The sequence below is a fragment of the Sinohyriopsis cumingii genome, chromosome 11 (assembly GCF_028554795.1).
Source record: "Sinohyriopsis cumingii isolate HCF-2022 chromosome 11, ASM2855479v2, whole genome shotgun sequence".
Lineage (NCBI taxonomy): Eukaryota > Metazoa > Mollusca > Bivalvia > Unionida > Unionidae > Sinohyriopsis > Sinohyriopsis cumingii.
In genome coordinates, this window is record NC_142971.1 from 8,474,910 (window position 1) to 8,500,342 (window position 25,433).

Consider the following 25,433-nt stretch of genomic DNA (forward strand, 5'->3'; position numbering starts at 1 on the left):
TACATTTACTGTTTACATTAAATTCTCTCTCAGACTTACAAGTTTGACCACAGAAGGAAATCATCATGAAATATGGATATTTTACCAAAAATTCTGCTAACATTGTATGGAGAAAATAAATTCAGAAAACACCATGTTCTTGCATGTGTTCATAACATGAAATTCATGTTGACTATGATCAGTTGGATATTGATGAAAATGATGTCTAGATAGTCAAGATAGTTTACTGGTAGCATTGGAAACAGTTCATCAAACAAGACTATGCTGTAATGAGCACAGCAAGCATTTTCATGAAAAAGGTTCAAAAAGTTTTACACTGTATAGAGACTTAGACCTAAAAAAAGATTACTGCCACATAATTCACTCTGGCACATATTTTACACTCCCCCAGGCTCTCTAATAGGCAGCAGAATGTCCATGATATTACTGCTATAACAAATATTTAAAATCAAGTCCTTTTTTTGCAATGACAGAAGTTAAGAAAACAACAACTTCTAAATTTTAACTAAAAATTTATTAACAGAATATGACACATTTATCTGCATGATATCATATTTTAATCTATATCAGGTGGAATGATGGGATTGAGTGGATCATGATCTATTGTTTGATGAAGCATTAGGCCTAAAACACCCATACGATTAGACATGGCCACCCTCACATTGCGTTCCTGTTCAAATAAATCGTCTAACTTCAACCACTGAAATAGAGAAAATTTGATGGTTAGTAAGTAGATGTACAGAATACCCACTGCAAATGTAGTCTTAGAATCTACTTCTGATGACTTGTATGCATGTATGTAAAGCCTTGACTAATGAATGAAAGTTTGAGTACTAAGTAGCATGGAAAGGTGACTATGAGCACAAAAAAGAACAGTTGTACATGCCAAAAACCTCAAGCTATCATGTAAATGTGTACCAAGATCACTTTAACACCACTTGAATTACTGCCTGTAAATGACTGTAACTTTGACCTGTGACCCTGATGATAGGATTGTAAAGTAGTACAAGGCTCACCTTCAAGTTATGATCTTAAAGCACATAGTTTTATTTCAATGTATTTAACAACTTATATTATAATACTTAAGTACAGCAAGTTTCAGAGCACTAACATTGTTCAAAAGAACTTATGTACATATCAATAAGTAAAGCTGACCATTGACTTTGACCTTCAAGACAAAAACATAAAAGTGGTTTGTGATACACTCTTTAGTAATGATGTGAAATTGTAACAGAATTCCTATCACTATCTTTGGCAGCTTCATAGTTACTGCCAGAACATAAAGATAAATAACATTAACTTATGATTTTTGTTGGAAGAAAAGACTGAGAGTGTTATCAAACACTTCCAATAGTGTTCATATATAAATGTACAAAGTTTCATATTGCTACATGTAACAACTTCAAGTCATAGTCAGAAATTAATATCTGATGAATGGATGGACAGATTGATTCAAGTATTCCCCATATACAAAGTTAACAATAGGGTATAATTACTCTTTAAGGGTCATATATAAAGGTTTCTGTTTAAACCTATTTTTGAATCTTCTGTACCTGAAAATCTCATTCATTCTTACTATAATTATCTACTGCATCATTTACAAATACTTTCATTTGAATGTGAGGACCTCACAAAAGTGAGCTCATGTATAACCTTACATTTATACAGAAGTGACATATCACTAGAACAAATTCACTAATGTAGAAATTATAGTATAGGGAGTTTGCAATAGGTTATTAAATGAACTGTGATCATCTGCAAAATTAATCAACTGAAGACAACAAATGATGACTATTATTTTAAAGAATTACAAAAATACTGTCTATTCAAATGTAGAAGCATGAATCTCTGCATATTTTCTAATTTGTATAAAATTAACTCCACACTGAGAAAATAAATACATCAAATCCCTATTATTAGTCAAAAGTATTAACAATAACTCTTTAAAAATGAACTGAAGTTCTCAAAAATGATAAATGGGAAACCCCACTCCTCAAATATAACACTTTATTTATAACACATAATATCTGCCATGTTCTACAACATTTTTGCTGATCTTACTTCTGCATCATAAATCAATAAATCAAAGTTTAAAAGAACTGTTTCAGTGGAATACCCATCTCAATACAACTACATAAGAATTGTTTCAGTGGAATACCCATCTCAATACAACTACATAAGAATTGTTTCAGTAGAATACCCATCTCAGTACAACTACATTAAAATTGTTTTGGTGGAATATCCATCTCAGTACAACTAAATAAGAATTGTTTCAATGGAATACCCATCTCAATACAACTACATAAGAATTGTTTCAGTGGAATACCCATCTCAATACAACTGCATAAGAATTGTTTCAGCAGAATACCCATCTCAATACAACTACATAAGAATTATTTCAGCGGAATACCCATCTCAATACAACTACATAAGAATTGTTTCAGCGGAATACCCATCTCAATACAACTACATAAGAATTGTTTCAGTGGAATACCCATCTCAATACAACTACATAAGAACTGTTTCAGTGAATACCCATCTCAATACAACTACATAAGAACTGTTTCAGCGGAATACCCATCTCAATACAACTACATAAGAATTGTTTCAGTGAATACCCATCTCAATACAACTACACAAGAATTGTTTCAGCGGAATACCCATCTCAATACAACTACATAAGAATTGTTTCAGCGGAATACCCATCTCAACATAACTACATAAGAATTGTTTCAGCGGAATACCCATCTCAATACAACTACATAAGAATTGTTTCAGTGAATACCCATCTTAATACAACTACATAAGAACTGTTTCAGCGGAATACCCATCTCAATACAACCACATAAGAATTGTTTCAGTGAATACCCATCTCAATACAACTACATAAGAACTGTTTCAGCGGAATACCCATCTCAATACAACTACATAAGAATTGTTTCAGTGAATACCCATCTCAATACAACTACACAAGAATTGTTTCAGCGGAATACCCATCTCAATACAACTACATAAGAATTGTTTCAATGGAATACCCATCTCAATACAACTGCATAAGAACTGTTTCAGCGGAATACCCATCTCAATACAACTACATAAGAATTGTTTCAGTGAATACCCATCTCAATACAACTACATAAGAATTGTTTCAGTGAATACCCATCTCAATACAACTACATAAGAATTGTTTCAGTGAATACCCATCTCAATACAACTACATAAGAATTGTTTCAGCGGAATACCCATCTCAATACAACTGCATAAGAACTGTTTCAATGGAATACCCATCTCAATACAACTACATAAGAATTGTTTCAGTGAATACCCATCTCAATACAACTACATAAGAATTGTTTCAGCGGAATACCCATCTCAATACAACTGCATAAGAACTGTTTCAATGGAAAAACAATACAACTATGTAAGGACTGTTTTAGTGACAAATCCATCTGTTTATGAGAAGATATGATAACATATTCAAAATGGTCTCTATTTTCATTCAGGATCAACCATTTTCATTCAGGATCAACTGTTTTCATTCAGGATCCACTAGATATCACACATATTGTTCTAGTGAAAAGCTCACGTCAATACCATGGTCTGTTTGGGAGGAGTGGGCATTATAAGCCCATGTCAATACCATGGTCTGTTTGGGAGGAGTGGGAATTATAAGCCCATGTCAATACCATGGTCTATTTGGAAGGAGTAGGCATTATAAGCCCATGTCAATACCATGGTCTGTTTGGGAGGAGTGGGAATAATAAGCCCATGTCAATACCGTGGTCTGTTTGGGAGGAGTGGGAATTATAAGCCCATGCCAATACCATGGTCTGTTTGGGAGGAGTGGGCATTATAAGCCCATGTCAATACCATGGTCTGTTTGGGAGGAGTGGGCATTATAAGCCCATGTCAATATCGTGGTCTGTTTGGGAGGAGTAGGCATTATAAGCCCATGTCAATACCATGGTCTGTTTGGGAGGAGTGGGCATTATAAGCCCATGTCAATACCATGGTCTGTTTGGGAGGAGTGGGAATTATAAGCCCATGTCAATACCATGGTCTGTTTGGGAGGAGTGGGAATTATAAGCCCATGTCAATACTATGGTCTGTTTGGGAGGAGTGGGCATTATAAGCCCATGTCAATACCATGGTCTATTTGGGAGGAGTGGGCATTATAAGCCCATGTCAATACCATGGTCTGTTTGGGAGGAGTGGGCATTATAAGCCCATGTCAATACCATGGTCTGTTTGGGAGGAGTGGGCATTATAAGCCCATGTCAATACCACGGTCTGTTTGGGAGGAGTGGGAATTATAAGCCCATGCCAATACCATGGTCTGTTTGGGAGGAGTGGGCATTATAAGCCCATGTCAATACCATGGTCTGTTTGGGAGGAGTGGGAATTATAAGCTCATGTCAATACTATGGTCTGTTTGGGAGGAGTACGCATTATAAGCCCATGTCAATACCATGGTCTGTTTGGGAGGAGTGGGAATTATAAGCCCATGCCAATACCATGGTCTGTTTGGGAGGAGTGGGCATTATAAGCCCATGTCAATACCATGGTCTGTTTGGGAGGAGTGGGCATTATAAGCCCATGTCAATACCATGGTCTGTTTGGGAGGAGTGGGCATTATAAGCCCATGTCAATACCATGGTCTGTTTGGGAGGAGTGGGAATTATAAGCCCATGTCAATACTATGGTCTGTTTGGGAGGAGTGGGCATTATAAGCCCATGTCAATACCATGGTCTGTTTGGGAGGAGTGGGCATTATAAGCCCATGTCAATACCATGGTCTGTTTGGGAGGAGTGGGCATTATAAGCCCATGTCAATACCATGGTCTGTTTGGGAGGAGTGGGAATTATAAGCCCATGTCAATACTATGGTCTGTTTGGGAGGAGTACGCATTATAAGCCCATGTCAATACCATGGTCTGTTTGGGAGGAGTGGGAATTATAAGCCCATGCCAATACCATGGTCTGTTTGGGAGGAGTGGGCATTATAAGCCCATGTCAATACCATGGTCTGTTTGGGAGGAGTGGGAATTATAAGATTTTCAAGATTGCTTCAGGTTATATCAGAGCCATTCTGACCACTACCTATCATAGACAAAAAAAACCATATTAAAACAACCTTGCATTAAGAGGGAGTAGCCAAAACAAGATTTTCCATACATCTGTGATATTGGTGGTCAGACTGGCATCATTTTTACTGAGGACAATCTAAATGTTGTAAATATTTTAATAAAAACCCTGTGTCAATACTAGAATCAACTTTGGTTTAGCAATAAAAAGATTTTCAAGATAACTAATATTGGATGTCAAAGCGACTTCGAACCAATTAGATTACAGTATGAAACTGTGTGCAGAGTTTAATGACTTTCCTCCAAGTAGTTCAGGTAGAATAGCAGTAATAAACAACTGCAGAAAGATAACAGATGGATATATGTAGGACAGATGATCGAAGAAGGACCATTAGAAGAGCTCTTTTGGTTTTCAACCAGCCGAGCTAAACATTTACCTGCCGCAAACGTTCCATATCAATCTCTGCTCTTCTAAGTTTCTCCCAGCAGTAATGTTTGTTGCACTTCCTTTTAGCTGCTCGACAAAATTCTCCTGTATCATCAAATACATTGGAGACAATTGGACAACCACAAACATCATCTGGAGGAACCTGTCAAAACACAAGAGGAAGTAATTTTGTGGAATAAATGAATAGTGAAACCTATTACAAGATAGACCTGTGTTTGTAAAACATATATGCCCCATTAGGGAGCAGTTGCATTCAAAATATGTACAGGTGGCAACCACCCTAAAATTATGACCTGGAGTTGGATTAGTTCCTTGTAGAATGAAAAGATAATATATCATATCCTGGACAACAGAGCCTAAGTGGAATATTGTCACTTCCTTATTTGAGTGGTAAGAACAAGTGAGGTCTGGCTCTTGTCCAGATCAGTTCATGTCAGGTACCACTTGGGGGTCCTGACAGATTCCAATAGACACTCTTCAGACAACAGGTACAAAGAAAACTGCATTTTTGTATAAGAGCTGAATCATTATTGCTTGAGAATGTGGTTCAAAGGGTATTTTAATTAACCATGTCCAAACCCATGGAAGATTCCATCATGGACAAAGGGCTGAAGCCTTAAGTCAAGGCAGGTCAAAATTCAAACTCCTGAGTTGCAATGACTAGAATGAGACCAATGAATAAAGTCTCAGATTCCAGGAGTGCAGCCCTAAGAAGAGTCCAATGTGACATCTCTGGAGAGTTGGAGGAACTCAACCGACAATACCATGGCCATATACAATACTTCATGTCTTGCAACAGCCTCCAACAATTGTTACTAGGTAACACCAAATAACGATTCTTCATTCAGAAGAAGGAGGGGACATCAAATTCAATTTTTGTTTCCAGCAGTGTGCATAAATGCTGGTTCTGTCCCTGCAGTTGGATAATTAGATAATGGGGAGGCAAGAAGAAATTTGACCTCATATCTGGGAATTTATCTAGATTCTGCATTTGTTCTTGATGCCTAGTGACCAGTATTGTGACTGGTGACAAGTGCCTGTTAAGAAAGCCACACTGTTGTTAGGGTAGTCACCTTAAAAACTAATTTAGTAAGGTATGTCCTAATAAACACTCCCGCCTAGTGACTGCAATTAGCCAAGTCATTCTGGTGAAGAAGCTGAAATGAGGTTTTCCATATGATTGCTATGGAAGCCACATGACTGTTAGGAGTGCCACCAAGGTTTTCCATATAATTCCAATGGAAGCCACATGACTGTTATAAGTGCCACCAAGGTTTTCCATATGATTGCTATGGAAGCCACATGATTGTTAGGAGTGCCACCAAGACACAATTTCATATCAAGTTTGATCAAAACTGGTGCAGATGTGCTAAAGAAGAATCTGAAGATAGGTTTTCCCACTGATTGCTAAGGAAGCCATGCCTATCACCCTCCAAGATGAACATAACCCATCAAGATTCATGACAAATACATACAACTATGTCAGAAACTGAGCTCAGCGTACAAAATGAACACTGACTCCTACAATAGCAACTGTTCCATGAGTAAAAGTGATCCTGTGTCTTGCCTATGCTTCCCAATCGTAACAATGATTAGTGCTACACAATATTATTATGATGTGAAGTGAGTACGGTTTAGGAAAGTGTCTAATAAAGTAGTGTCTCTAACACGCCAGGAAACAGAAACAGCTATCAGGCATATGAAATAGGGAACTTGCATAGAGAAATGTATTTGTTCATAACAGTGCTTTCAAACTGACAGAAAACAGTACATACAACCATAATGATCAACAACACACAGCATCTATTGTAAATATTAATTATCAAGCCGAAATGTTTAGCACTTCTTGCAATTATTTTCTGTAGATTTTAAAATTTTTTAATCAGCATGACAATACTGTACTGACATACAGTTAAACCACATTAAAATGTTAATCAGCATGACAATAGTGTACTGACATGCAGTTAAACCTCATTAAAATGTTAATCAGCATGACAATAGTGTACTGACATGCAGTTAAACCTCATTAAAAATGTTAATCAGCATGACAATATTGTACTGACATGCAGTCAAACCACATTAAAATGTTAATCAGCATGACAATAGTGTACTGACATGCAGTTAAACCACATTAAAATGTTAATCAGCATGACAATACTGTACTGACATGCAGTCAAACCACATTAAAATGTTAATCAGCATGACAATAGTGTACTGACATACAGCTAAACCACATTAAAATGTTAATCAGCATGACAATAGTGTACTGACATACAGTCAAACCACATTAAAATGTTAATCAGCATGACAATAGTGTACTGACATACAGCTAAACCACATTAAAAATGTTAATCAGCATGACAATAGTGTACTGACATACAGCTAAACCACATTAAAAATATTAATCAGCATGACAATACTGTACTGACAAACAGCTAAACCACATTAAAATGTTAATCAGCAAGACAATACTGTACTGACATACAGTCAAACCACATTAAAATGTTAATCAGCATGACAATAGTGTACTGACATACAGGTAAACCACATTAAAAATGTTAATCAGCATGACAATAGTGTACTGACATACAGCTAAACCACATTAAAAATGTTAATCAGCATGACAATAGTGTACTGACATACAGTCAAACCACATTAAAAATGTTAGCATGACAACAGTGTACTGACATGCAGTTAAACCTCATTAAAAATGTTAATCAGCATGACAATATTGTACTGACATGCAGTCAAACCACATTAAAATGTTAATCAGCATGACAATAGTGTACTGACATGCAGTCAAACCACATTAAAAACGTTAATCAGCATGACAATACTGTACTGACATGCAGTCAAACCACATTAAAATGTTAATCAGCATGACAATAGTGTACTGACATGTAGTTAAACCTCATTAAAATGTTAATCAGCATGACAATAGTGTACTGACATGCAGTTGAACCACATTAAAAATGTTAATCAGCAAGACAATACTGTACTGACATGCAGTTAAACCATATTAAAATGTTAATCAGCATGACAATAGTGTACTGACATGCAGTTAAACCACATTAAAATGTTAATCAGCATGACAATAGTGTACTGACATGCAGTTAAACCTCATTCAAGCATACTCTGACTAGGCATGAAAGATTTAAAATAATAAAAAAAGATTTTTTTCTTTGATATCAAAGTACAGGTACTCAAACAGTTGATAAGAACATGAGATCAAATATTGTTTTAAAACGAAATCATTGTTCTTAAACTCTGCTTCAGCAAGCTATTATCACTATAAACCATACAGAAACAAAATTTTACTTTGTAAAAGGCTTTGGGTAACCCTTGAGTGACAGCCAGCATTACCAGCATAGTTCATACACACTAATTACCATGATTAGCCACTACAGTGGAGGCTTCACATGAAAAGAATGCAGCAGACTCATCTAATACCAATATTCATTCACATGTGCAACATACATCTAATCTGTAGCTGTTTGTACACACTGTATTGTCATTAACAACTGAAAAATGGTATTTATTCCGGTTATCAAGTATCAGAAAAGACCTGCGTTGGCTGGGACAAAAAAACCTGGAAAAATCTAAAAGGTTATAAGCTAAACAGAAATATCTGACTTATGTTGCAAAGCAAAGGATGTAGGTCACATCGACCTTTAGCAGTACCAATGATCAAGTATGATGATAAGAACAGAAAAAGCACCCAATACAAAAACCTTAATCATAACCTGTCAAGAAAGGCACTAAAGTATAGGTCACAAAGATCTCTTTTCGCAATAAGGGTGTAGTATTTCTCAGGATGCATTCCCTTGCAAAGTTTTAAAACTTTCGAAAGGATAGTATGCATCTAGCATGCCCACAAATCATCTGGTCATGAACAAAATGCAAAAACTAAAATAAAAACAAGTAACAGATTGAAAATAGATCACAGTGGGCTCCTTTTGTTGAGACAGATGTTACTAAAAGAGATGAATATCATCAATTTCATGAATCTAGCATGAATAGTGCCTGTGAAATGAACATCAAATGCAAAACAACATAATTTAGTGAAGCATAAAATATGAGCCATAACAACCTATTCTGAAAATGAGAGAGTAGTGCTCACTGAAATGTATCCCACCAGCAAGCTGCATGATTTTAAAAAGGATATCATGTACACAGCATGCACACAAAAAATGCAGTCATGAGCTGAATGCTAAAACTTAACCTAAGCCAGTTGTTGTTGTGATTGTTGTTGTAGGGCTTAACGCCATTTTTCAGCACACGATAGGCTATACACGGCGGCCAGTATTAATGGTGGAGGAAGAACCTGGGAAAACCCTGGAAAGAACCACTGACCCACGAGAAGCTACTGGCAAGCTTTCTCACATACCCATATTGGCTGAATCCGAGACTCGAGCCCAACCCGACAGAGGTGAGATGGCAGTGATCTGTAACAGAGAGCGCTTTAGACCACTTGGACACTTGCCCCCACCCACCACCCAAGCCAGTAATGTGAAATGTAACTCAGTGACATTCATGTTTTGCGTGTGATATTAGCACAGATGTCCACAATTATTTAGTTTAATGATTCAAGTGAAAACAATTAAAGCAAAAAATGTAAGCTAAGTCAGTGATGCATGAAATATTGATCAGTGACCTACTTTTGTAATGAGGGCATACTACTCATCAAGATGCATCCAAGTTTCATTATTCCAGGTATAACAGATTGGCTGTGATGAAGTAGGGCCAAACATATTTATATTATTATTATTTTTTATATGGATGCCAATAATGACACTGATGATGAAGGTAGTAATATAGTTCTCCTATACTCTGTAGAGGTGAGCAAACATGTTTGTGTAAGTTTTGACAGCTTGTCTTTTTGCTGTGTCATATATTTAGAAAGGAATTATTACTATGTAAGTGTGGTGGAGAAAAGAGAATACTTAACACAGAATTATGTCATTGTCATTTTTGATTAACAAATAATACAGTCTTACATAACTCTTGGACCAGCTCTGGCTACTGACAAAATCATTATGAGAATTCAAAAGTGTACATATTGGCACATATGGTTCTATCCTGTTTATCATACTGAAGTTCAGATGAAACATGCAGAATATGATTTTCAGTCCACATCAGACATAAGATTTGTAAAAACAGTATTTATTATTTTGTACATGGTATAAGCCAATTTACTTTACTTTGTTACAATAATCAATAACTGGAAGGCATAGAACTCAACTCACCCTTGGTTCCTTGGTATGTTCAGGACAAAGAACTTTCAACCTTTTGCAGTAGGTTCTCTGCTGGGGATTGTAGTAATCACAAAACATAGAGTTGCCTTCAATGCGGGTCTTGTATATGGAACCAAAGGATGTCTGTGCCTCAAACTGAAATGTAAATAGGAATTTTGCTATGGAGGAATGAAGATTACAATCAAGTAATTACTTGAAATAAATCAGAATTCTGTCTGTTCTAGTTATTAGGCAAAGGTATAATACACTCTACAGAATTTTTTTACAGTGGTTTCTTACCCATAAAACTACACACACACACACATATTCTATGTGTTGGTGTTGTTTATTTTATCATTTATATATACATCATCTGCCATGGCAGGGCATCCTAAGGTATAAGGACTACAACAGAGACAATCCTGGGCTTTTGTGTAGGTGTACTAAACGGACCAGAACTTATTAAATCTAAGTACATAGAGTCTGTAAAACTGATAGCTATAAGTTTTGTAACAAATTCAGTCATGTCATCTGAGATGTTACTATTAACACTACATAATTCTTAGGGTAGAGTGGTCAAAATGAGTTCATCCCCTTCATGTTACAAAAACAACAAAAAGTTAATATACAGTTTTGGTTTCAAGAGGTTCAGTAGGAATAATGAGTGTGTTTCAAGTCTACTGATTTTATGTCAATCACATACCAGTTTGTAAACTTTAAAGTCAATTTTATTATACCTAAAGAGAATACACCCCTCCACCTCGACAAAGAGAGGCATCAAAGGGTTAAGCCACTGGAAATACCTTAATGTATGAACCATGCTTCTTCCATTTATGTATGTGGATCTATCTGAATGAATCTGTTTTAAACATAAACAAAAAGACAGCAGAATGAGTAGTTAGTTGGTAACAAGAGTATCACCATTTTATTCTCCATGTCCAAAGTGGGTGCTGGTTCCAATGTTACCATCAGATCAACCCAAGTCAGCTCCATGGTGTGTCATAGGGCAAGACACTTTACTGCAATTCCTGTGGCACCAAATGATCTTTATCTGTTACCGTGTCGTAAAACTCCAAATCAAAACCCATGCATGAACAACATCTATATTATATAGCTTCAACGGAATTGCAACATTGCAATAACCCCAAAATAAAGAAATTTATTTGTTATTTAACAAAAGCTCAAATTCAAACAAGAATAATATGAACCAGCAGAAGTCCTACCTTTGCAAAACATTTCTCCATGTGCTTAAGGGATGTCTTTTGGCTGACTTCCAGGCCACAGGTTACACAGTAGATGTTATACTCAGCCTCATCATCTGTGTCTGCTGCCTGTAAACATATGAAGTAATAACTATATCATTAAGATTGTAAAATCTGATCACACTGTGTGAATCGAGCTATGTAGCATTATTGTTTACTTGTTCTATGTTGCACTCTGCATTATTTAAGAAAAGCCTTGTAAAAATCTCATTGTTCCCATTATATGATTCAGTAGCAACATTGTTTTCTTTCTTTATCTTCAGTCAGACATGCTCATGATGCATGAAAATGTATTTGAGAAGGTCTACTTTCTGTAACCATTACATCAACACTTACAAACACAATTCCAAATAATTTCTTGTATGCATATATATATCAGTGCAAATATGTTTGGATTTGTTAATGAATGCAGGCCAGGCAGCTTGGACATTTTTAAGCAACATCACATCACCCCATCTTTGGTAGCAAACAGTAGATCCTTTTAAATACGAGTCCCTTAACAGAATAGATGCTTCACACTCACTCACTCATTCCTCGTCTAGCTTCAAGTGGAACATAGGGCTTGAATGAGAAAGTGGCACTGCTGATGGTTTGCAGCGCTACCTGCCATGGTGTTTCATGTCAGACCACATTCCTTCATCTCTTTCTTAACAGACTTCCACTAAGTCTAATTGGGCCAACCCTTTTTCGGCTCCATCCGGGGTGCAGTAGAGGGCTTACATGGGTGGTGCATCCAGTGACATTTGGCATACATGCCCCAGCCACTGTCATCTTTCTTCACAATCTGGACAAAGATGTTGATTCTGTCCTTTGATGAAAGTCTGGACAAAGATGTTAATTCTGTCCTTTGATGAAAATCTGGATAAAGATGTTGATTCTGTCATTTGATGAAAGTCTGGACAAAGATGTTAATTCTGATGAAAGTCTGGACAAAGATGTTGATTCTGTCCTTTGATGAAAGTCTGGAAATAAAAAATGTTGATTCTGTCCTTTGATGAAAGTCTGGACAAAGATGTTGATTCTGTCATTTGATGAAAGTTAGGACAAAGATGTTGACTCGGTCCTTTGATGAAAGTCTGGACAAAGATGTTGATTCTGTCATCTGGTGAAAGTCTGGACAAAGATGTTGATTCTGTCCTTTGATGAAAGTCTGGACAAAGATGTTGATTCTGTAATTTGATGAAAGTCTGGACAAAGATGTTGATTCTGTCCTTTGATGAAAGTCTGGACAAAGATGTTAATTCTGATGAAAGTCTGGACAAAAATGTTGATTCTGATGAAAGTCTGGACAAAGATGTTGATTCTGATGAAAGTCTGGACAAAGATGTTGATTCTGTCCTTTGATGAAACTCTGGACAAAGATGTTGATTCTGTCCTTTGATGAAACTCTGGACAAAGATGTTGATTCTGTCCTTTGATGAAAGTCTGGACAAAAGATGTTAATTTTGATGAAAGTCTGGACAAAGATGTTAATTCTGATGAAAGTCTGGACAAAGATGTTAATTCTGATGAAAGTCTGGACAAAAGATGTTAATTTTGATGAAAGTCTGGACAAAGATGATTCTGATGAAAGTCTGGACAAAGATGTTAATTCTGATGAAAGTCTGGACAAAGATGTTGATTCTGATGAAAGTCTGGACAAAGATGTTGATTCTGATGAAAGTCTGGACAAAGATGTTAATTCTGATAAAAGTCTGGACAAAGATGTTAATTCTGATGAAAGTCTGGACAAAGATGTTAATTCTGATATCCTGATAGACCTGAAGATGCCAAGAATCTTCCTCAGACATTTGCTTTTGAAGATTTCAAGAGGAAGTCAAAGTGAAGGCGGTCAAAAGCCTTTTCCAAGTCCATGAAGCTGATGCATATGGTACTGTTCCAGTTAGTCATCTGCTCTACTGACCAAAAGTATTTTCAGGAATTAAAGATAAGATCATTTCTTCTTTTTTACTTCCAAGTGATAAAATCATCTCTGATATTCTTGGGTAATAAAATTGCCATATTTGCCACTATGGCAACCATATTGGATGTAAGATCAAGACCATTTATATTTAGGTTGAACTAGACACCATTAGAAGACTTTTGATGAAAACCGTATGTTGATCTGACCATCCACGTAGAAGAATAACTAACAAAATTTTCAACACATTCATTGTGGAAGCCATATCCAAAGTCAGATAGGTAACATTATAATTCAGGACCAACTTGTTATTATAATTAGTATTCTTGTGAAAATCCAACGTCAATATGACTTTCCATTTAGGAAGAATAACAATAACAAGATTTTCAAGATAGCTAGAATGGTTATCACCCTGGATATCAGATCATCACCATTTTCATTTAGCAGCAATGTTGATATGACTTTCCATGTGCATGGAGTAGCAATCAAATTTTCAATTTTGCTACGGTGGAGGCTATATTGGATATCATATCAGCACCATTTTATTTAAGACCAACTAGACACAAAAATAAGTCTTATGATACAGCCTCCTGCTGATATGACTTCCCAAATAACAAGATTTTTAAGATGGCTATATTGGATATGTCATAATAGCACAATTTTTCATTTAGGGCCAATAAGAGGGGCCCCAAGTGGCCGAGTGGTCTAAAACGCTCACCATTATGAATCACTGCCATCTCACCTCTCTGCATAGGTTTCAGTCTCGGGTTCGGCCAATGTGGGTATGTAAGAAAGCTTGCCAGTAGCTTCTTGTGGGTCAGTGGTTCTTTCTGGGGTTTTCCTGGGTTCTTCCTTCACCATTTATACTGGCCACCATGTACGGTCTATCTTGTGCTGAAAAATGGCATTAAACCCTATAACAACAACAATAACAACATGGACCAATTAGACATCATAAGAAGTCTTTAAGTAAAACCCCAGCACTGATATGAATATATCCATTCAGGTGGAGTAGCAACAAGATTTTCTAGATGGTCACTGTGGTAGCCATACCGAATATCACAACAGCACCAAGACCGAAGAGACATCATAAAAAGACTTGTGATGAAAAACCCAATGACAATATGACTTTCTGTTCAGGTTGATTAGTGATAACAAGGTTTTCAAGATGGCTTCCATGGCAGAACCATTTACAACTAGGACCAACTAGACATCATTTCTGGTGAAAACCCAATGATAATATGAGTTTCAGTTCAGGATAAGAGGTGGTAAGAAGACGGTGGCAATATCAGACATCGATCATCACCATTTTCATTTTGGACTAACTAGACATTACAGAAAAACTTCTAGTGAAAAGTACATTATGATAGTCAGGAAGAGTAGTAACAAGATTTTCAAGATAGCTACTGCGGCAGCCTTACTGGATGTCTGAACAGCAATACTTTTATACAGGCTCAAATAGGATGAATGAAGTTTCATGGGTAAGCTTCCAAGTAGTTAAGGAGGACTCCAAGTAGTTAAGGAGGACTCGTGATAACTAACTTTTATGCTTAGATGGATGATAGACAATGATTGTCAGATGATGGTTAATTTATGGTAGTTTCTGTTACATACACAATAACGTTTATTATAGTGTTCGATTGATCAAATGAAATGAGTTTACCCGACATATGACCGAGGCCGCTAGATTTTAAGTTAGTCCGATTTTTGTGCCTTTTAAATTTTCTTTTATTCCACCTCCTTTTTTTATTCAAAAGACATAATTAATGTGATAATACAAAGGGAGCCAACTTTTTTATTCAGTGCAACAATACAAAAAATACTTCCGCAAGTCAGTTATCAAAACACAGTTGGCACTTAATTAGGTTCTCAGAGAAACGCTTGCGGACATAGCTGTTACGGTAGATGGACATATTTTACGTTTAATTACAAGAGGACACATTGCATTTATGACAATTACACTTAAAAGGAACTAAAAGATGGAACTAGAACACAAATTTCAATTGGAATTTTTAAATTTAATTTGTATTTACTTACTAAAGTACTTCCTCCACTCGGCATAAGTGACATTTTCATTGATCAAAATTTCCTTACATATCGTTAATTACGGTGTACTAGGAATGTCATTTGGAAAGAAAATGTAAAAAAATTTATGAGCTATTTTTTAATTTGATATTTCATAGTGTTGATTAAAATGTCCAGGTCCTATCGACCGTTTTCAACGATAAAACGAGCAATACATCAAAGTTTCCAGTACCAATTTTGATTGGGATTTTCTTCAAGTTCAACAAATAGGGATAACTTTTTGTGGTATTTTCGGGTTTAAAAAATGTGATCCATGCCTTACACCGCATTATAAGCAGGTTCGTAAGTTATCAGGGCGCGAGTTATCGAGGTTGTGGTGTACAAACAAAAATGTCAATAACAAGGAGAATTCTAGACGATAATATTTTAAAAAGTGGTCACAATGTACTTTTGGATACATATAGTAGTATGTTACAAGAACTAAAGGTATTTAAAATCCACCACCACCACTATCACCATCATCAACCACAACAATAACAAACTTAGTAAAACGCAACAGAACCTGGCAAATTGTCCATTGTGATATACTTTTGTTAAACAAGTTCCTTCATTTTGGGATGCATGTAAATGTCAAGTTTAATGATGGCAATGAGAAGCCAAAGAAAGGATATAATTTCAAACATAGCATGACACAAGACTGTTCTTGTGTTAGCTGAGTAAGCAAAACATTTTTCATACAAAATTCTAAGAAGAATTTGAACACTAGGCTCACTGTATAATTCTATACTACAAATAAGGCAATCTTCAAATTAGAATCAAGCAACTCAGCTCTAAGCCTCAGTATTTCTTAAAATTTTAGTCCAATAGACTAATGCCGTATACATTTTAATACAAAAAATATATCCTTGGCCCAACGGTACTTGACAACTATAGATACAAAAATAACCTGATCTCAGATTACTGTCATGCATTCAATTGTAAGGCAGAGGCTACAAGTTTTGGAAGGTTAAGTTCCCTATGTATGGATCATGTTAACAGTATTTAGTTGACTTGGTTGAACTATATCTATGAAAAATGCTAAATGTTCCAGTAAATTTCATTGAAAATTTGAATTGTACTGCAATGACAATATGCAACTAATTTATCATCTTTGCTTTTCTGTTTGGTTCAGCATATTAAATAAATACTAAATTCCTGTATACCTCTTGCTCTGGCTCGATTACTGCATGTCTAGCTCGTTCTGTAACCACATCCAATTCCTGGTGTCTGAGATCCAGTTCTGCCAGTTTCTGACGAGCTTCAAGCTGCATGCGCCGAATCTTTTCCAGTGCCCTCTTGTTGTTCTCTTCTGCAGCACAGGGACTGCTCTGCCACTGCTGAATTTTGGGTGGAAGTAACTCATATATCCGGCTTCAAGAGAAAATAATGTATGAATTGGCTTCTTCAGCCATGGTTTACTTTTCATGGAGAAAATAATCAATCTGAGGCAAAGCATCATATGAAACTATATAATTCAGTGTTGCTGACAATATTTGAAATGACTTGAAAAGATATATTTACTTTTAAAGAACAAAATCTATTTTAAAGGAATATATACCTGTTTTTAAGTAAATATACCATGACCTTCAGCTTCTATGCAATTTAAACTGTAAATTTCTTTGAAACATTTATCATTCTGCAAACTTGTTTCAAGATTTCAAACCTGTATGACAAAGATTGGAAACAGAGAACAAATATTTTGCTATTGATGGTGGCAAAAGAGCATGTAGGAAGACAAATATACACATCTACTCTTTTGTTTCCCACCACCAGAGTAAGTGACACATATACATCTGCACAGGTATTACACTAAAATGTTATTATCAGGTTTTCAGGACCAGCCCTAGACTCTGCCTTTGCAATAGACACCATGTCTTATGAAACAACTGCATCATATGCAACTGGAAATGAAAACAAATGTTCTGCTCAACAGAGCTTCATTTTAATTGACCAACCAACTTTCAAATGATGAAGTTTCCTTGTGCCAAATATTTTGTCTAGCTCTTGGTTTCAAGCTGTTCTCATGAAAGACTGTTACATTCAGCTAACAGCGGATCAAACCAGTTTCATTAATTTAATGAAATAAAGTGAAACCCTGTAATAATCTTTGTAATGCAGATACCTAATTAATCCATATGAAAGGTACAGCTGGGATCAATATGGTTTCACTTTAAATTCATTGACGCAAGGTATACACACCAATCAAAGCAAATTTTTAATAGACAGTTGCCAAAACATAGGTCAACAAATTAACAATAGTGCTTGTCTATACTACGTGTTTCCAAGTTTTCAATGGTAACCATTGCCAGAATTGCTCTTAATTGTTAGGAAACCGATGTATTTGTATGTATTTCTATAAAGTGATGAAGACGGCTGACCTTTTTGCCAGTTTCATGCCACATTCATCTGAGCAGTATTTTGAACCAGTCCTTGCATGTTCAGTACAGCCTGGTCCATAACACTGATGAGCACCCTCCTCTTCTTCATGACGGTCCTCAAAGTCTGCCCTATGATGTCTCTCTGATGTAACAACTCTGTCCTTTACTTTCTGAATGGAGATAGGTAGGTAACAGTCAGTGAAAAAGTACAGTCCAGTCTCAGTAATTTTGATGTTTGTTTTCTACTGACCATTTAAATAGGACACATAAGCAAAACCAATTTATTTAAAGTAGTTCAAATTTAATGAATAGGAAACCTTTTGCATTAAAATGACTCGACTGTTTTCTTATGATATTGGACAAAAACAGCTGTTTTAGCACGACTCTAATCGTTGATCTGACCTCTGTTTATTGGACTTTATTTTACAATACAAAACAGTGTGTAGAGGAATTAATTGTAAATCATTAAGTCAAATCATATAATCATAGATTTATATTTTCATGGAAGTAGTTATGGTTGAAGTGGTGAAGCTGTACTGTAGTTTCAACTTGCTAAATCAAATTTGTATGTGAACAGAACAATCATTTTTCAAAATCCAAATATAGTGCTTCATCATTTACAAGACAAAATGTTTTTGCATGTAATAAGAAATCTAAATATTTCATTAATTATTGGAATCAACAATTTTCTTTACCTTTAACTAGCAATCTTCTAATTTCAATTGGCATTATATAGTTAGTATTGTGCTGATATAGTCATACATACATACATACATACATACATACATACATACATACTGTGAAGGGGACATAAAATACAATAATAAAAAAACATTCTTTTCTGTGATATCAAAGTGGAAATACCATAATGAGTTCATAGAAAAAAAATGGTATTAAAAAAACCTATATAGGATATTTGCTATATCTATGTTAATACCAGATCATGTGGTACCAAAAACACATAGTTTAATAAGTGGCAAAGCAACCAGTTAAAATATCTTGCTTCTGGTGCCATAAAATGGAATATATCTGATATTTATGCAGTAAAAGACAATTGTCTTTTCATTATATACCAAATTTACTCCAGAATCAAGGTTTGGAAGATTAAACTCACTCTTCAGCACAGCATCCCACCCCCTTTTTTTTATCAATTCACCTCACTTAACTATGCTCATCATACTAGTCACTTAAGAAGTCAGTTAGACTGGGTTGACCAAATTTGGTGCAGTAAATTACATTTTTGACACTTTAAAATTATCTGATTAGGGCTGTTCTATTAAAACATACATGGGACCTAGGGAATGCACTTTTAAAATAGGCTACTCAACCACAGATGCAATTTAAAATTTTCTTGTCATTTTAATGTGAAATCAAAGTATCCTGGCATATATTTTAAAAAACTGCATTCCCTGGGTTTAAATGGAATAGCCGTGTATGTAACCACAAAGCAAGTCCAATTCAGTAATGTGTCACAGCAGGTTTCTTATTATTGTCAAGGAAGTATGGGGAAATAACTTCACAGCAATGCAAATGGCTTCAAATTTCTTCAGCAAAAATTAATTTCCATATCTGTAAGATGTAGCAGTTTCTATTTATTTGTTCTAGCTCACAAAGTGCTCATTTCTGTTGCTTCAAGTATAACTTATGTAAGTCACACAATCAAGCATTGCATGGCATGATGAGAAATCTTATATTTTCACACATGAAAATAAGAGTATATACTTTTCACATATGAAAATATAGGAATGAAAAAATATATAAATTATTTTGCAAATAAGTTTGTATACTTCACACTCAAGTGTAAAGTAAATATATTACTATTTTTCAGTTATTGTTGTCCACCCCATGAAGCCCAATTTTTTCTTGGTAAAAGGCAAGGCTTTGAGAAGTTTTAGTGACAGCCAATAGTACAAGCACAGATACTAAAGGATGAAATGAAAAGTGTGCTCCACTCATCTGATTCCAAAAATCATGCACATGTACAATACACAATGAAAAGTGTGGTGTATGCTCCACTCATCTGATTCCAATAATCATGTACATGTACAATACACAGTTAATCTACTGAGGGTAGTATATCACAAAACAAATTGTGAAGTCATTAATATGTAAAGTTCACCGCTGAATAAAAAGATTGTTATTCCTACTTCCAACTGCATTGGTTTTAATAGCAAGGGCATTCCATGCAAGCCAGAATGTATGTTGCATGGACAAATTTATGTGGGCATAAGCTGATCACAAACATTTAAGATGTGTCAGTAAAGCATAAAATGCTATTTACAATGAACATCTTTGGTTGCAAGGGTATAGTATTAACAGACATGCATCCAATAATAAAGTTTTACGATTCAAACATAAACAGCACCAATAAACAAGCCTGAAACACAAATTCTTTCCTCACCAAATTTCATGATTCAAGGTAGGATAGCATACACACAGCATGCCAAAACCTCATCTGGTCATGAGCTAAATGCAACAATGTAACCAATGCCCATAAACAATGAAATATCGGTAATAATGAGTTTCTATTTGTTACTAAGAGAGATGCATATCATGATTAATTTGCTTGAACAGTGCCTGCAAAATGAACATCAAACACAAAACTGAAATAAAGTCAATGAATCATAAAATATGGACTATAGTGACCTGCTTATGAAATAAGGGAGTAGAATTCATCAAGATGTACAGCCTCACAAAGTTTTATCATTTCAGATAGAATTGTAAAAACACAGATTGTAAAAACTGACAAGGCCATGAGTTGGACCAAAAACAATAAAATATGAAAGGTGTGTCCAGTAACCATTCACAGATGTGGGACTAACAGATTTATAAAATCATCTATTCAATGGTTCAACGAATAACAGCTGAAACAAAACACTTATCCAAAGTCTGTGAAGCAGAAAGTATATCTCAGAGACCCCCATTTGTGATGTGGGTGTATTACTAATCAAAATGCATAATATCAAAATGTTTTATGATTGCAGATGCAATTGTATGGAACTTAAACAGGAACACAAAAATAATGTACATGTGCCAAGTCAATCAGATTTGCCCACTTCGCTGGGGGTAAATGCTATGACACCCACTTTAAACTGTTGCCAAAGCCCAAAGAAGAAAGAATGAGGTGAAATGTGGCTGCGTATATGTATAAACTTTAATATGTGCAGACCTCATTGCTGGTGTAGATGCCAATGTCTGGACATTAGTCCTCCTCCCCATTTACTTAGTACAGAAATAAACTAATCTAATGAAAAGGCCCAAATGATGAAACTTTACAGTCAATGTTTACAAATACAGTTTCTAGAGTATTAAGCTTAGTTAGTGCCATAAAAATGGGACCTGTGTGATACCAATATGGCCAAGCCACCTAAAAACATAATGGAAACCATAATGGCATCAACAGACATTTGATCTAACTCACTGGTTTCTTTTTTGTTGGGGACTTTTTATCTTTCTCTTTCTTTGTTTTCTTTTTGGCAGACTCCTTCTCTGATCCAGACTGCCTTTTCTTTCTTTTCTGCAAAATCATAAAAATTAACCTTTACTTATTTAATAAAATTTGTCAGGGGAAAAATAGCGTGACCCCTTCATGCAAAAACCCACTAGTGATTCTAAGCAAGTCCAAAGTAGTTTTTGCCCTAATAAAGTTGCAAAAACGTATATAATATTCTTACTACAATTGTGACTCTACACCAAACAAGAAGAATATATATATATATATATATATATATACAAACACACACATATATATACATACATACACACACACACAGACATACACACATATAAACACACAAAATACAGCTCATGCAATTATCTATTCTCCACACTTTGCAGTAGGGGTAGAAAGGGAGTGGAAAGGCTTAAGAAAAAAATCTTCACAATATCTCCACACATCACAAAGGAATTGCTGCAGCTTTTCAAACAAAAGTTTTATACACCGTGCCTTCTTGCAGAGTTGCATCAGAAGACAATTGTGGAGTGGACATGTCCTCGTAAAATGGCAGTGATTTACTGTTTATGACCACTGCAAACATGCTGAAAAGAGGTTCAGAGAAAGAAAGACATTGATTGGTCTACATTGTTATCTCTTTCAGAAGCAATTTGCTTACTTTTTCATACTGACAAAATGTCATCATTCAGTTAATGATAAACATTTACTGCTATTTCTACCAAAGATAATCTATGATATATAATGCCAAATCAAATTTTAGATAATAAAATAATGACACTGCATTTTGAACCATACTGTGCACAATGAATCTATTTAAGTTGTTTATTTTTTCAATACTACATAATTGGAGTCAATAGATCGATGCACTCATGTCCTTATTTCTGTTGCTGTTCGTGCAATTTCACTTTATTAATGATCATATGAAATTCAGTGATACTATGGTAAACATCAAACAAATTAATAACAAAGTCACATTCACTCCTTACTGAAGTGAAACAAAATCACATGTGTTCTGATGGTTGCGGCATAAACATACAAAAAAAAAATTATTGCTAGAAGATAACTGACCTTGCATTGCTCCAGCAACACAGAAACAATAGTGAAGTTCAATTCATCATACTAACTTTCTAGATGTTGTGAAGAAAAGAAGATGCATTCATGCACTTATGAATAGATGTGTGCATGTTGTTGTTGCTGTTGTTGTAAGGTTTAACTCCATTTTTCAGCACATGATAGGCTATACATGGCGGCCAGTATTAATGGTGGAGGAGGAACCCGGAAAACCCCCAGAAAGAACCACTGACCAACGAAAAGCTACTGGCAAGCCTTCTCACATAACCACACTAGTCGAATCCGAGACTCTAACCAACACAGACAGAGGTGAGATGGCAGTGATCTGTAACGGTGAGCACTTCAGACCACTCAGCCAGTCAAGGCCTCTCTGTGTGCATGTCAGGAGCACTACATACATATATGTTAGTCTAAGATATACATATCAGTGAGAGCAATATTGAGATTTTGTATCTTTAATTTCAATTACTCTTTTGTATGACTTATCAAACTTGCTTGTTTTAAAAGAATCACAATTGCTCGTAAAAAGGCTAAAAGGTAAAATGAAGAAGTAAATTAAGTGGCTAAATGACACTGAAAAAACAAAATCTGACCAATTTCATCAGAATCTATTAGTATACTCATGCTGCACAACTGAAACATTCAGTTGTGGCATATGTTTCAATAGATATCACTGAATGTGTGCTCAAAGTATCACAGAGCCCTAAATGTTTCATTGTTTCAAATACTATCCAAGCTTCTATTGCTTGGCACCATGTTATCATAATAGATACAAACAGGCCTTGACGTCTGCAGGCTACATCAGCTTACACAGCATTGTCTAAAATACTTTTGCAACCTGTGCTAGCAAAAATATTATCATTTGCACTCACGCAGAATGTATTTAATTTTAAAAAATTTGAACAAAATATTTTTCTACTGTTAACCTGGATATAACATGCTTATGGTTATTTTGCACCATACACAGTATCATGTGTGAATTGCAGGTGCCTTGATGCAACTGTTATTTCTCTCTCATTTGAGATTTTATTTGATCCAATTTTCAGTTTGATATGTCAAAACCATTGAGGAGAACCAAATATGCTTCATTTATACATATTCATGTCAAGGAACAACATGTCAGTGTTTTTACTCAACACAAGCGATACACATTATGGATGGGTATGCTCCATCACAGCACATTATTTTGTTTAGTAGATGTGTTTCTTTGCACTTAAATTGCTGACAGAGAACAAAACCTAAAATTAAATAAGAACAGTACAAGGTTAGTTTCTTTCAGTGTGTCATCAAATAAGCATTCTATATACCTACTTTATTGTAACATGTGGGGAAGCAGGAAATTTGACACAATTTCATTTGTGTCCCTATGTTCTGGGACATATGATCTAGGTAACAAGAAGTTTAACCTTAAGTTATGGGACAGGAAAAAAATAATTTAATATCTTGTCCTAAGATATACAGCAATGACGATATGTGATCTTTGCAATAATTATCTATACTCAAATTAATCATGGATATATTAATATTTGGTTGCAATCGATCTTCTTTATACAGTGGACAAATATTGATTGTTCGAATACAATTCCAGCTTTCTACTAAATCCCCAGATATTACATTATTATGTATGTGATGATGTTTTCTTCAATAAATACATTACAGAAACAAATTTCATCTTTTTGCTCAATCCTGTCTTGATGTGATATTTTATGTACTTTCTGTGATGATTCTAGAATGAATATTGCAGCCAATAAAGCTTAGAATAGTTACCTTTCTGAAGTTTAATAGGTTACGAGTCCCTAGTTTTCAACTGTATCCAGTTCCATTAGCAGCTTTCCATCCTCTTCCACTGTATGAAGTGGAAGATGATGGAGAGCTGCTAATTTTGGACACTTATGTTCACATATTAAATGATGGGTGAACAAACAAAAGTTACCATTTGCCACAAACCTACCCATACAGACTAACTTCAACTCCAACCACCATCTTGAACTTAAGTGATCAGTGGTGAGAACTCAGTTGCATTGTGGGAACATCATTATTAGTGTTGAGGAAGACCTGGTTTTAAAGGATCATAGGCCAACAGTTACAAAGACCGGATGTTGGCGTTTACTGAAAAAGAATGGTGAAGGGAGGAACATTTGAAGAAGAAAGGAGACAAATGTGTAACTGTCCCTTTACTATTTACTGGTTGACTCTCTGAAAGCTTTTTAAAAATCATCCAAAAGCATGGAGCTAATGTGATCCACAAACACTATAACACCAACTGCTCAATCTTGGTATATACAAAAGACCAGACTCCTTTGAATAAGAAGTGTTGGGTCTCTATAAACTCAAGTGTGATAATTGTGAAAGAGATTACATTGGGAACCTGCCAGAAGCCTTGAAATAAGTTAAAGAACACTTTTACACCAACATAGAATCCTGACAGCAGTTGGTGAACATTGCAAAGAATCAGGGCAAAATATTTCTTGGGATAACATCAGAGTACTCTGTAGAGAAAACAATACAATGCGAAGGAAAATAAGAGAAACTACTGAA

At 35.4% G+C, this 25,433-nt stretch overlaps 1 protein-coding gene across 4 annotated transcripts in view; it reads right to left on the reverse strand.

Moving 5' to 3' along the window:
• Positions 1-492: 492 nt before the first annotated feature.
• Positions 493-25,433, reverse strand: part of LOC149787583 (CXXC-type zinc finger protein 1-like) — an 82,339-nt gene continuing 57,398 nt past the window's right edge. For all 4 annotated transcript variants that reach the window (XM_089973757.1, XM_089973758.1, XM_089973755.1 and 1 more), the window contains 7 exons: positions 21,792-21,887; positions 18,371-18,540; positions 17,156-17,363; positions 11,990-12,097; positions 10,779-10,922; positions 5,522-5,674; positions 493-700 (listed from right to left, as the gene is read on the reverse strand). In XM_089973757.1, the coding sequence (XP_089829883.1) occupies positions 557-700; positions 5,522-5,674; positions 10,779-10,922; positions 11,990-12,097; positions 17,156-17,363; positions 18,371-18,540; positions 21,792-21,887 (1,023 nt within the window). In that variant the 3' untranslated portion in view covers positions 493-556. The remainder of the gene's footprint in view (positions 701-5,521; positions 5,675-10,778; positions 10,923-11,989; positions 12,098-17,155; positions 17,364-18,370; positions 18,541-21,791; positions 21,888-25,433) is intronic.